This window comes from Scyliorhinus torazame, chromosome 12, assembly GCF_047496885.1.
Source record: "Scyliorhinus torazame isolate Kashiwa2021f chromosome 12, sScyTor2.1, whole genome shotgun sequence".
Classification (NCBI taxonomy): Eukaryota; Metazoa; Chordata; class Chondrichthyes; order Carcharhiniformes; family Scyliorhinidae; genus Scyliorhinus; species Scyliorhinus torazame.
In genome coordinates, this window is record NC_092718.1 from 23,247,582 (window position 1) to 23,262,185 (window position 14,604).

Sequence of the window (14,604 nt, forward strand, 5' to 3'; positions counted from 1 at the left end):
GTCTGCGTGGGTTTCCCCCGGGTGCTCTGGTTTCCTCCCACAAGTCCCAAAAGATGTGTCTGTTAGGTGAATTGGACATTCTGAATTCTCCCTCTGTGTACCCGAACAGGCGCCAGAATGTGGCGACTAGGGGCTTTTCACAGTAACTTCATTGCAGGGCTAATGTAAGCCTAATTGTGACACTAATAAAGATTATTACTTAGTTTTAGGTCGTTGTGTGCAGTTTGTAACATTGTTCATTAACGACCAGTAACTATATACATTATTATAATAATTTTTATTGTCACAAGTAGGCTTACATTAACACTTCAATGAAGTGAAAAGCCCCTAGTCGCCACACTCCGGCGCCTGTTCAGGTACACTGAGGGAGAATTCAGAATGTCCAATTCACCTAACAAGCATAGGATAAGTAATTTTATTCCCGTGAAAAATTGGAAGGTCCATTTCAACATTCCTGCGCCATCCTGCAGCCGAATGTGGACCGTTGGGAACTGGATATCTCGGATAACAAAGCACCAAAGACGTGATTTGACGTACCAAGGGTTCAATTCCCAGTTGAGTTTTGCAAGTAAGTTACAAGTATGCCAGGTGCTGATCCAACAGGACCTTGTCATTCTTGCCACTGCCACTAAAGATGCAGCGGCAAGCGGGGTGACGCTGCCAGCGGGAATAGTGAGTCCAACAGATGGACAATTCCAGCCACTTTATCCTATTTCAGCAATATTGTTTTAAATAGACGTAACTATTCAAGCTTTTGTGGTACCGATGCTCACTGGTAGCCCTTGCATTGTGCTGCCGTTCCAGTTGAATTATTCTGCAGTGATCCGTCCAAAGCTCAGCAAAAAGAATGCTGCAAATTGATATGCCAACTCACCTGTCAGTAGATCAAAGCATTGATCAAACAATTTGCATCGAAGACCTTCTATCAGCTGAGCTCTACCATGACATGGATACCAGGAATTTAAGTAACTTTGGAATGTCTTCGGGTTACCTGAAGGATGCAAATCAGCAACAGGATTGATCCGTCAGCTGTTATGGTGATGGTGCGTTTGGCGGGATGCGCTGAATTGCCTCCCTCTAGCCTGCAACATTTCAATGATTCTATAATTTCGCGAGGACATGCACACACAAAAAAGCCAACCTTCATTTTCCATTTCGATGAGGCAATGCAATAATGTCATTTGTGCGCAAATTGGTTGCCGTGTTTCCTACATTACAGCAGCGTCTGCATTTCAAATGTAAATAGTCCTTTGATAGTAGAGAACTTGAGTGTTGCAGAAAAAAGAGACAACCAGTTGAAGTTTTACATCTTGCACTCATCAGTACAGTTCACCAGAATACCAACAGTAAAGGGAACAACAATTTATACTGCATGAAAATAGATTGCTGATTGGTTGCCAAGTGGACTCTGATTAGTAGATGCATTAAATATTTGTTAAATATGTATTAAATATTTATTAGCACGTCTCTTTGTTCAGCAATATTTCAAAAGTACTTACTGGCTATCAAAGGCTTTGGGACATCCTGCAGTCGGGAAAGGTACTATATGAATGCGACTCTTTCTTTCTTTTGCCAACCCCATTGTTTCGTGAAGGTGAGGACCTTTTGATGCGTGCCAGCTTAGAAGAGGACAATCAAATGAGTCTGGTTGAAGATTGGAGCTATAACCCCGTTCAGGCTTTTTTCAAATAAAACCAGGGTCGCTCACTTTGCTATTTGTTTCTTAGCTTTTCGGTACGAAAATGTCTACATTTTTGCACCTCCCGTTGGTTTACAGGATGAGAAACAAACGTTTTGACAAAGATGAGAATGCAGTCTCAGACTGCGATTGTTACACAATACCTTTAGGCTTCGGGTTCAATGCTGCCTTCACCATAATGTAACATGGTGAGTAGAACTCCACTGTAACACAGCCAAAAGTGTATTGCAAGTAGAGCAGCTTGACTCTCGCCGAGTGCTATTAATGAAGAAGAACATATTGTTGTGACCTATTTGAAAATCGCTGTTTTACCAAAGAACAACAAAGAACAAAGAAATGTACAGCACAGGAACAGGCCCTTCGGCCCTCCAAGCCCGTGCCGACCATACTGCCCGACTAAACTACAATCTTCTACACTTCCTGGGTCCGTATCCTTCTATTCCCATCCTATTCATATATTTGTCAAGATGCCCCTTAAATGTCCCTATCGTCCCTGCCTCCACTACCTCCTCCGGTAGTGAGTTCCAGGCACCCACGACCCTCTGCGTAAAAAACTTGCCTCGTACATCTACTCTAAACTTTGCCCCTCTCACCTTAAACCTATGCCCCCTAGTAATTGACCCCTCTACCCTGGGGAAAAGCCTCTGACTATCCACTCTGTCTATGCCCCTCATAATTTTGTATACCTCTATCAGGTCGCCCCTCAACCTCCTTCGTTCCAGTGAGAACAAACCGAGTTTATTCAATCGCTCCTCATAGCTTATGCCCTCCATACCAGGCAACATTCTGGTAAATCTCTTCTGCACCCTCTCTAAAGCCTCCACATCCTTCTGGTAGTGTGGCGACCAGAATTGAACACTATACTCCAAGTGTGGCCTAACTAAGGTTCTATACAGCTGCAACATGACTTGCCAATTCTTATACTCAATGCCCCGGCCAATGAAGGCAAGCATGCCGTATGCCTTCTTGACTACCTTCTCCACCTGTGTAGCCCCTTTCAGTGATCTGTGGACCTGTACTCCTAGATCTCTTTGACTTTCAATACTCTTGAGGGTTCTACCATTCACTGTATACCACATCGCCTAACCCGGCTGCCTTGGGCTCAATGCATCTTTTCAAAACCTTTGTGTCCAATCTTGAAAGCTGACCTATAGTATGTTGTTGATGTGAATTGGTATCAAATAAATGTTGCTATGCTACAGGCTAAAATCAGCTGCTGCATATTTCACCCCCAGTGCCATCAGCCTTAAACCCCGGGTACAGTAATTGCCATTTTGATTGCCAAATATGCTCTTGTCCCAATTCTCCTCTTTTTCTAAACTCTCTTGCAAAACTGTAACAGTCTGCTCTTTGTACGTACTAATGAAAGGGGAACACTCGTACACTTTTACTATCAGCCTCCATCTTGGACCATGTCTAATGGCCCTGCTGAAGAGATGCATGCTGGGTATATAGCTTCAAAGGATTTAGGCCAGGCAAGAGCTAGAAGTTATTTCGTTCTCAGGTGAGATGTTGCAATGAGGAAGATAATCATAGTCAGATGACTAATCCAAATTACTTTCAACATTTTTCCCTCCTACGAAAAGTATTTTGCCTTCACTCCTGCCAGGCTGATTTGGGGGAAGGGGTCAATTCTGGATGTGCCAGCTGATAGCTTTTTCTCAATGAATTTGGGCAGTTATTGCCAGCATGTTATTTCAGAGTTGTCTGAAGAGGCTCATCGAGCCTTGTTCTAAAGATCAGACCATTCAAAAATACTTCATTGTAAAAGCATTTTCCATTAAACTGTTGAATGATGTGAAGAAGCCACCAGTTTAGACCTAAAGCATTGAATTAGCACACAAATTAAAACCATGAGAAATGATAATTGCTTGAATTGTTCATGGAAATTTCACCTGGTCAGCATAGTTAGTGAAATTTGCATCATCACCACCAAAATTGATCAGGATAGGTTTTTGCCCCTTAAGTCAATGGTGGACCTGCAATAATGGCCAGAAATTGAGCATAGTCTGATCGTGTGCTGTTAATCAGTAACTGGTTTCCAACAGCTTATTCAATTCACTGTTTATATAAAAAATATTCAAAATCTTTTAGAGAGGCAGAAGGAATTTAAAAGGCTTTTATGAGTCTGTTGTCCTGGAGCTAAGACTCCCTCTTTAGCCTCGCATTATTCCAGATTCAGCAGAATTTCTGGATCCATGTCAGATTGAGAGAGAGAAAGATTCTCTTCTGCAATGGCCCCTAGTACAAACTGACTATTACCAATCCCATCCAGGGAGACCACTGTTGGCTCAGGTGGGAAATGGATGATCTCATACGGGTACTGTGGGGGATGGTCCTCTACAACGGGGCAGCACGGTAGCATTGTGGGTAGCATAATTGCTTCACAGCTCCAGGGTTGCAAGTTCGATTCTGGCTTGGGTCACTGTCTGTGCGGAGTCTGCACATCCTCCCCGTGTGTGTGTGGGTTTCCTCTGGGTGCTCCGGTTTCCTCCCACAGTCCAAAGATGTGCAGGTTAGGTGGATTGGCCATAATAAATTGCCCTTAGTGTTGGGTGGGGTTGCTGGGTTATGGGGATAGGGTGGAGGTGTTGACATTGGATAGGGTGCTCTTTCCAAGAGCTGATGTAGACTCGATGGGCCGAATGGCCTCCTTCTGCACTGTAAATTCTATGAAACTGGTGATGAGGCACATTTTGAAGCACCATTGAGGAGGATTTACTCGCCGGATGGGAGGGTGGGATTTCCCTCCCTTTACCCCACCCTTCTTCCCCACGAGGTATTTACCAGCGCCAGAGGCAACTCGCCAATGGCCGCCAGTGGGACCTACCAGTCCAGCCGCAATCAATATCTATTTGTATTGCTTGCCGGCCATGCACCGGGGTCTGTAGCCTTCGGCGGGTCTGGAAGATCCCACCGGTGGGAAGTGCTGGAAAATCCGACCCTACATCTATCAAAGTTATAGCTGATAAATTAGTACTTGATACAAACACTGTTTACCCCAAACTGAGGTTCATGCAGCAATGGGGAGAGATCATTTGGTCCATTGTGCCAGTGCTGGCCCTTCTGCCAGAGAGCGACCAACGGGTCCCACACACACAAGTTCCATTCCCCATCATATCTTTTACCTTGATTAGCTCAAAATGCTGAAGCGTGTTTTGAAAAAGAAATCTGACCAGTTTCCCGGAAGGAAGAACCAGTAAAACTCGGGAAATTACTGGCCCCCGTGTGCCTTAAAATAGAAGCCCAGTTCAGACCAGATCCAGTCATTTCCATGTTTTACTGAGTTTTCCACCCGGGTTAAAAGTGCAAAGATCCTGCTATCAAAGATCAAAGCTATTCCAGTAAAATCCGATTGCAAACTAGTTTGGATAGATTGATCTCAGACCAAGCTGACATGTGAGCAGAAAGAAATCTAAGCAGAGGTCAGCTGAATAGCTTGCCAGTTAAAATTAATTCAAGGCAGGAAATATCGGGGAGAAGGACAGGAGCCCCGTTTGTTCTCAGTTGGGTTTGTAGGCAAGACTTTCCATCTCTGATCACTTGGCAACAGCAGTCACGGGCGGGTCCGCACACCCGCTTGCCAAGAAAAACCAGACACAGTGAAAGTGTGTAGGCATGGCTGGGAGCGAGAGGGGGAGATGAGAACAATTTTGAGGAAGCTTTAGCCAGAGCAAAGGAAGGTCCACAGAGGAAATTAATTAGACATGAAAGCGATGGCCGCCCTGTTCCAAGGTCAAAGGTTGCCTCAAGCAACTGGCAGTTCTTTGCTTCCAATTGCTCGGCATATTTCTCAAAGGTTAATCGCAGCTATCAACCAAACACCTCAGCAAATGGACGCCTCCAGGAGAAGTGCAGAGTGGAACCCTCTTTCTTCCCCTCCCCACCCTGTCGGACAGTTCCCTGCTTGAAATCCTAATGGCAGAACTTGATTTCTTGCAGACATTGACGAGTGCCACTCGAGCCCTTGTCTGAATGGAGCTACATGTATCGATGGCATCGACTCTTTCAAATGCTTGTGCCTACCCAGCTATGGAGGGGACCTCTGTGAAGTTGGTACGAGAAAGTGGCTTCAGCTAATTTTACTAACAGCTTACCAAGACTGGCTCAATTCTGGGGTGGGCAACTTGTTCTGGGTTTGACTTTCATTGTATTTTTTATCCTCACTAACCTTCTCCTTTATTCTTAGGGATTCAGTGGTGATTTTCTTTTTCTGATAGTTTGTGCACAACTGTGGTAATATTTACTGCTCTCGGAGGATCAGGTAGCATTATTTAATGTGTGGCCTAATCCACTCCATACTGTCAAGATGCAGCCCTGACAAAAAAAGATAGCCCAATAATTGAGTAATTTCGCAATGAAACTTTATTCTAACCAACTGGGAAGCTTCAGTCTAAAAATTATCACCCAAGGTACAAATTTGCAAAATGCGGGACTCCTCACTTTGAGACATATGGGCAAAGCAAGGATTGCTCAACTCTTCAGTGAGTCACCCGACATTTAAGGTTAAATCTGGTGAATTAGCAAAGAGGTTTTGTTTGACCCTCCTCCCCCCCCCCCCCCCCCCCCCCCCCCTTTTCCCGATTCGTGTCTGAGCTAAATTGTGACATTCTGGGCCAGAATTCAGTAAATCTGGTCCAACAGGTGACTTTTTAAAAATTCGAACTAGACTGATGACCTCTGAGGAAATCAGTTATTCGCCATTATGACCTGTATCTCCGCTCCACTTGATTCTGTACTTCATTTGCCCCCTTCTCTTCTGAATATGCTGAATCATGCGGCCCCGTTGGTCTGTGGTCTCAAATGGCCGTTTGTTTTCTATTCTGCCCAGGGGCACCCCAGCCAATTTTAACACCCATCGTCCTCACTGGGGTCCAAGATGAGATCAACATGGACAGCATAAAACGGCCAATCAACCCTGCAACCTTCGCATTCTTTGTGGCTTAATATGAGACTCCATGTGCATTTACCACTAAGGCATAGGGAAGCTACTGTGCATTCCTGATCGACCAAACAAAAGCTTCTTTGCTCATCTTTACAGAACAAAGCCATAGATGACCCAATATATATCCACAAGAACATTGGATTTTCTATTGGACACCCATATCATTATTTTTCAATAGGTCTAGTAACACTGCGGCATTGTCACACTGTGGTTAGCACAGTTGCTTCACAGCGCCTGGGTCCCAGGTTTGATTCCCGGCTTGGGTCACTGTCTGTGCGGAGTCTGCACGTTCTCCCCGTGTCTGCGTGGGTTCCCTCCGGGTGCTCTGGTTTCCTCCCACAAGTCCCGATAGACGTGCTGTTAGGTAATTTGGACATTCTGAATTCTCCCTCAGTGTACCCGAACAGGCGCCAGAATGTGGCGACCCTCGGGGCTTTTCACAGTAACTTCATTGTAGTGTAAATGTAAGCCTACTGTGACAGTAAAGATTATTATTATAACAATCTACCTTAAAGATGGCTAAGATTGCTAATGACATATTGTCTAATATTCCATTGGTCTTTAAATTCAGAATGATTATTTCTCATCATCGCTTCACTATCTAAACCAGATTCATCTTTCTCTACAAATAAATTGAAAGCTTAAAATGGTCATTGTGATAATGTTATTCAGACATTCCTGCAGTAAAACTGGTTGAAATACAGGGAATGTGGGTATGAGGTAACCACTGATTGATGGCTATGATCCCATTCCTGTTTGTTTCAATTATCTGAAAGGGCTGGTTTCCTCATTCAATTCATCAGTGCTTAAGTTTGGAAAGGGTGGCATGTGGTGCAGTGGTTAGCACTGGGACTATGGCGCTAAGGACCCGGGTTCGAATCTTGGCCCTGGGTCACTGTCTGTGTGGAGTTTGCACATTCTCCCCGTGTCTGCGTGGGTTTCACCCCCACAACCCAAAGATGTGCAAGTTAGGTGGATTGGCCACACTACATTTCCCCTTAATTGGGAAAAAAAAAAAAATTGGGTACTCTAAATTTTTTTTTTTTAATTTTGGTTCAGGGTTAATAAATAGAAATGGTGCTCCTCTGTACAGCTGGCCAGTCATTCGCTTGTCAGTTGCCCTATTAGATGGCATAGGCACATTGAACATCTCATCTCCAAACCAATAAAAAGTTGGGGAAGAAAATAGGGTGAATGTTAATGAAGGCTTCGCTGGGATTTAGTGGCTCCAGCAATGTACATTTGCTAGATTACAACAAAGTCAAGTTTGGATCATCTGGGGCAGCGTCTGGGTGTGGCATTTGGTCTCTGTAACCTTGTACTAGAGAGATAAACTTTTCCCACCAATGCTACTTATTTCTATCCAGTGGTCCAATATTGGAGAATGTTTTATATGAAAGCTGTGATGACCCCTCAGTCAAATAGCCTCCAAATGCTCACATAATGAAGAATAGCAAACTGAGTGTCATGGATCAGTGGCTTTGGAAGGGCAGGGAAAGATAAGACAATAGAAATGATCCAGTAGATGTCAGTGTGATAGTTGTACTCATTGCATGTTCATTGCCATTCTTAACGTTCCAAAGTATCCACTCTTTCTATATACAAAATAATGACTTGTAAGATGGGATGTCTTGCTGGCAATGCCTCTTTAATGCGACTCTGAGTTTATGTACACAAAATGTAAGATTGAATCCTTGTTTTCCCCTTAATTTAACAAACTGAGCCCTTGGTGAAAGCTACAGCAACCAAGAATCCCATTGGTTAAGAAGCTTTGCGGTCTAGTTACACACGTGAATACTATAAAGGCCATTTTTGCAGTCAACAAACCTACAATGAGGAATGGTGATACAAGTTGGGAGCTTGAATTCTCCTTTTCCCCCCTCTTCAGTGCCAACAATACATTTGGTTCCTTCTTGAACTTCCTATAAACTGTGTTGTGAGCAAACTATTGGGGATCACCTAAATCTTGACAAAACTACTCAAATGTCAAACCTTTGTAACAGTTTTCTCACTTCCTTTCTCGTATTCTATGTAGAACCACTTGGCAAAATTTTCACCATGATCCAATGGCATTAACAGAGTTTCACCATTGTTAATGTTATTTTAAACCTTCTCCTCCAGCACAGAGCAAGACAATGATTTTGGTTTCTGGGCAAAGAAATGCTGGGCACTCTTGCGGTGCAGGTAGGAGCAGATTTGTGACATTCCACTCTTTGTCACTTTCTGTGTACTGCCTCCCTCTGTTTATGGCAACAAGCCAAACTGCTTCTTGTGAATCGTCCCAGCTGTGAATTGCCACTGCGCTATTGCAAAGGTGTAAAGTTATCATTTGATTCTGAATACATTACGAGACACACCTATCCCAATTGTGACAAGAATCTTGACGAGTAGGGATTGTCTTCAAATGCCCACTTTGCCAACAGTCGTATGACGTTTATAAACATTGGGCTTCAACAACTCCTCTGTTCAACAATCTAGTTCTTACTGACAGAAACTCCAACATAATTGACACTTCAAGATCCCATTCCCCTCTGCCAGCCCCTGATGCTATCCACCTGTTGCCACTTTTCTGTCCAGGACATCTATTCAGGGTGGCATAGTGGTTAGCACTGCTGACTCACAGCACCAGGGAGCCAGGTTCGATTCTGGCCTTGGGTGATTGTGTGAAGTTTGCACGTTCTCCCCGTGTCTGCGTGGGTTTCGTCGGGGTGCTCCGGTTTCCTCCCACAGACGAAAGATGTGCAGGTTAGTTTAAGTGCTAAATTGCTCCTTATTGTCCAAAGATGTCCAGGTTAGGTGGGGATGGGGGCGGAGGAGTTGGCCTGGGTGGGGTTCTCGTTCAGAGGGTCCAAGCAGACTCGAATGGCCGAATGGCCTCCTTCTGCACTATAGGGATTCTATGGAAATGCACCATCCCACCAATTCATTATTAGTCTCTCACATCGTCTAAATGGCAAGTATTACCCAAACAAAGCATTAGTGCAACCATTATATTAAAATATGTCAAGTGGAGGCAAATAGTGCTGGAGTGCTGAAGAAACAAAGATTAATCCCTCTCTTTTAAAATTCTTTTAAAGTTTGAACCGGGGCCATGTCAAGGTGAAAATTCTGCCTCTAGTCTTAACAATCCTGCCTTAAGTTTATAATTGTCAATTTACAGTAAGCTAACTGAGAATGCCTTCTAAGTTTGATTTCTCTCAGTTTTGCAATAGGTTCCATCACTGTTATCTTCTTTTGGTACTTGGCTTGTTATGTTCTGGGTTGGGGGTTGGCTTGTATACTGACTGTAACACTTACTCATAATTATCTGGGCAATATCTAGACAGCATTGAAGCATTAAAAGCCTGTGTTGCTTCTGCTAGTTTTTCCAGCAGGAGTTGCGATTATCATGGCGGGAACAAACTCAATCTTACACAATTCAAAGGAGTGAATGAAAATTCACCAAACCTCAAATTAGCATGACCTAAATGGCCTCCAGCTAGGAAATGGAATTACCCAGTGTCTAAACTTAACAGTCATGTGAACACTACCAGAAGCGAGACTTTGCAGAAAACGATGTCCATTAATGTTCACAGCGGTTTTTAACTTTTTCAGTGTTTGTGGGGTTTGAGGTGATTTTCTTTGGAGATCGTACATGTCTTATTAAATTAATTCCAATTGTGCTTATGACTACAAGGTACAAAACCAAATTTCTATACGGCTATGTTCCAGAGAGGTGTTGAGCTCCAGAAACAAACTATTGTAATGCAATCTCTAACGGTCCAAATTTATTTTCTGTAGATGTGGAACAGTGCGAAGATGGTTGGGCTAAGTTTCAGGGTCACTGCTACAAGCACTTTGTTGACCGACAGACATGGGAATCCGCAGAGCATCAATGCAGGGAACACAAAGCTCACTTGGCCAGTATTATCACTCCAGAGGAACAAGAGTTTGTTAACAGTGAGTGTGGTTTGTTAACAGTGAGTGTTTGAGGCAATACATTTTTTACTTCAAATTCCATTTATGTCACTTCACCTTTTGATGACAGCACTCTTTATCCAACGTTATCCATGGACATCCTTGGCCTTTCACCTCTGACCTCAAATGGAATGCTCACATCTCCCTTATTGAGTACCATGCTTCCAAGAAGCTCAGGATCCACCTTAATGCAAATCACTCAATTACGTAAATAATTCCCTATATAGGAAAACAAAAGACTTTAAATCTTCTCCCATATGCATACAGGCTGTTCAAATAGATTCACATTCTTGGACACAACACAAGGAAGCAAATGCACTCATCGCTTGGTGTTCAATCCTTCTCTGTCAATTTTGTCTCCAATTTTATCAATATTATGATGGTCAGTGTTCTTCCTGGTGAGTATGGCCTGCTTGAAAGGAATTGGTGTCTTGGATCTATACCCTGACAAATCTTTCCACCTTTATGTTTTCTTCACCTCATGTCTGGGTCCATTGTAGACTAAACAGTGGGGATTGACTGTCAGACAAAGAACAATACAGCACAGGAAGAGGCCCGTCAGCTCTCCAAGCCTGTACTGGTCACGATACCAACCTTTGCCAAAACCCTCAGCACTTCCTTGTGCCATATCCCTCTATACCCATCCTAACCATGTGTTTGTCAAGATGCCTTTTGAACGCCGTTAATATATCTGCTTCTACAACCTTCCCTGGCAACGCGTTCCAGGCACTCACCACCCTCTGCATACAAAACCTGCCTCACACATCTCCTCTAAACTTTGCCCCATGAACCTTAAACCGATGTCTGCTGGTGACTGACCCCTCCACCCTGGGAAAGAGTGCCTGCCCATCCACTCTATCCATGCCCCTCATAATCTTGTAGACCTCTATCAAGTCACCCCTCAACCTCCGTCTTTCCAATGAAAACAGTCCGAGTCTAATTGTCAACAAACTCATTGGCTGGGATTCCCCATTGGGAGTCCGCCCCTGCACCGCTGCAAGCGATGACGGAGAATTGGGTGCTCAGGCAGATCTCCCGTTCACTGCAATGGGATCCGCGAATCCCATTGCCGCGAATAGATGGACAGAAAATCCCAGCCATTAGCATTGCATCATGTGGCTACCAAGATGGTAGAAAGGTCAACAGTTCAGTTCAAGGGGCTGGTTTAGCACAGGGCTAAAGAGCTGGCTTTTAAAGCTCGCCAAGGCAGGCCAGCAGCACAGTTCAATTCCCATACCAGCCTCCCCGAACAGGCGCCGGAATGTGGTGACTAGGGGCTTTTCACAGTAACTTCGTTTGAAGCCTACTTGTGACAATAACCAATTTTTATTTTTATTTAATTTCAAGAGAAAATTAGGGATGGGCAACAAGTGCCGGCCTTGCCAGTAAAGCCCACGTTCCGTGAAAGAATAAAGAAAAGTAAACTCGACTGGCCATGTTCTCTCATTAGAAATTGGAAATGGGAAAGGGAGAGGAGCGATTATAGGAATAGTTGGATGAGAGAACATGGCCAGTCGAGTTTACTTTTCTTTATTCTTTCATGAGACATGGGCTTTACTGGCAAGATCGGCACTTGTCCAATGTCCAAATGTTCAAATACCCCACACAGCAACCTCTTCCACCTTCCTACGTTGAACTCGAGACTCATTGCACTGTTGCCTCTTTTCACTGTTTTTCCTCAACCCCTCAAATGTTGGAACTCATCATATTCCTCCAGGCTCCCCTTTGCATTGTAACCTATGGCCTTTTAAAATTTAGCATATTATCTCTTCTACCCGCCTACTCTTTTGAACTTCTTGTGGCGCCCTGCTCAATGAACCTGACCCTTCCCCAGATCTTTCAGTACAAAAATAATCCTCGAGCGACTATGGCTGTGGTAGGGCTAAACTTCTGCCTCCCTAAAACTGTTGGGAGTGTCAGTGCACGTTCGTTTAACAATGAAAGTCAATCCACAATTCCGCTTCTGCCAATCTCTGAAATTGATGTTGTTGCCACCTCTGTGCCCAGATCATGCCCAGGATTATCAATGGATCGGACTTAACGACAAGACAATAGAGGGGGATTTCCATTGGTCCGATGCCAGCCCACTGGTGAGTTTTGCCCCAAGCCTCCTTGTTCCTTTTGCTGTGGTCACCGTTTTATTTTTCAAAAGCGAATGTAGTTTACCTGAAAATGGTGCAGGGGAAAACGAAGCCGGGCAAAACGGTGGTGCACTGGTTAACGCTGCTGCCTCACGGTGCCGAGGTCCCGGGTTCGATCCCAGCCCTGGGTCACTGTCCGTGTGGAGTTTGTACATTCTCCCCGTGCCTGCGTGGGCTTCGCCTCCACAACCCAAAGATGTGCTGGGTAGGTGGATTGACCTCGATGAATTGCCCCTTAATTGGAAAAAAATGAATTGGGTGCACTAAATTTATTTTTTAAGGAGGAGAAAATGAAGCCCTGTCAGTAAAATCAATGAGGAATAAATAACAAGAATTTACGCTGGATAATTAGAAATCAATTATTTGTTTAATGACCAACTCCATGGAAGATCAGCCAGAAGGAACGGATTAAAAAAAATTTTTTTTTAATTTAGAGTACCCAATTCATTTTTTCCAATTAAGGGGGCAATTTAGCGTGTTCAATCCACCTACCTTGCTCATCTTTGGGTTGTGGGGGCGAAACCCACGCAAACACGGGGAGAAGGTGCAAACTCTACACGGATAGTGACCCAGAGTCGGGATCGAACCTGGCACCTCAGCGCGTGAGACTGCAGTGCTACCACTGCGCCACCATGCTGCCCTGGGAACGGATATTTTAACCGTTCTCTAGCACTCCTTTTCAGAGCAGTCTTGGAACATTGGATGCCGAGCAGATTATCAATCCATCTTCCCCATGGAATACAGTTTTGTTTGCCTTCATTGAGGTTCTAAGGGAATGGTTTTTGTTGATACGAGAAATTAACCATGTTATCTGATATTATTGCTGCCACTGGACAATTGAGTACAGTCTTGTTGCTGCCTTTTCTTTCCAATCATGAAAATGATGAATGTTCGAAGGAAAATCTACATATGGTGTTGTGACTTCAAACCACTCCATGGTCTAATTTCCTCATCCATCACTTGATCTTCTGAGGTCAGCTGGCGCTGGAGAGACCTTGAAATTGGTTTGAAATCACTTTCCCCACATGGCACCCCCCCCCATTCTCCCTGTTGTGTTGGGTGTTCTGGTTCACAAACAAGCCAGCAATGCTGGAAGTGGTGTAACGCTATTTTATTAACTGTTCAACTATGCTAACATACTGTAAACGTGGGTATAAGCAACACCAGCTTAACTGTGGACCCTTTCCTATCACTAGCTATGGTGAGGCACTCAGCACATGGTGAATGTCTGTGATGCAGGCTGTGAGCTCTGTGCTATGAGCTGGCTGCTGCTAGGATGAGCGGGAACTCTCCTGTCCCCTGTCTTTATAGTGCTTGTGCTCTCACTGGTGATTGGCTGCGGTGTTATGTATGCTGGTTGGTCCTACTGCATGTCCATCAGTGTGTGTCTGTGATTGCACCATAATGTACTGATGTATATTATGACACTCCCCACCACGATGTGTAAAGGAGGTGCTCCAGAATGCATAGAGGCTGCTCCCCATAATTGATATCACCACAGCAGCCTGGTGGAGGAACCCTACACAAAGGCATCTAGGCTGACAAGCAAATTGAAGCATTCGAAATGTTAGTTCACCTTTTCTGATTCTCACCCACCAATGAGTTTTGTCAGCGGGGGTGATGGATGTACGTAAAATTCCTCAGATGGGCTTCCCACTGGGTTCCCGCCCACCGTGACCTCTCTGCAATTTAACGCTGGGGTGGGCGAAGTCTTGATGGGCCACCTGCACTTGCCCAGTTCAGGCCCTTGACTGGCCAGTTATTGACCAGTTAAACTCCGTTTCCTGCCCAACCTCAATGGTTAGGCTGGCATGAGGCGTTCCTGGGTTTGGAGGAAGCCAGAAAATAATTGGGTTCAGCAC

The 14,604-nt window shown here is 44.4% G+C and overlaps 1 protein-coding gene across 1 annotated transcript in view; it reads left to right on the forward strand.

Annotated features, from left to right (window-relative positions):
* LOC140387432 (aggrecan core protein-like) overlaps positions 1-14,604 on the forward strand; it is a 143,414-nt gene that overhangs the window by 118,078 nt on the left and 10,732 nt on the right. The window contains 3 exon segments of the mRNA XM_072470532.1: positions 5,642-5,755; positions 10,425-10,583; positions 12,609-12,691. Coding sequence (XP_072326633.1) covers positions 5,642-5,755; positions 10,425-10,583; positions 12,609-12,691 — 356 coding nt within the window.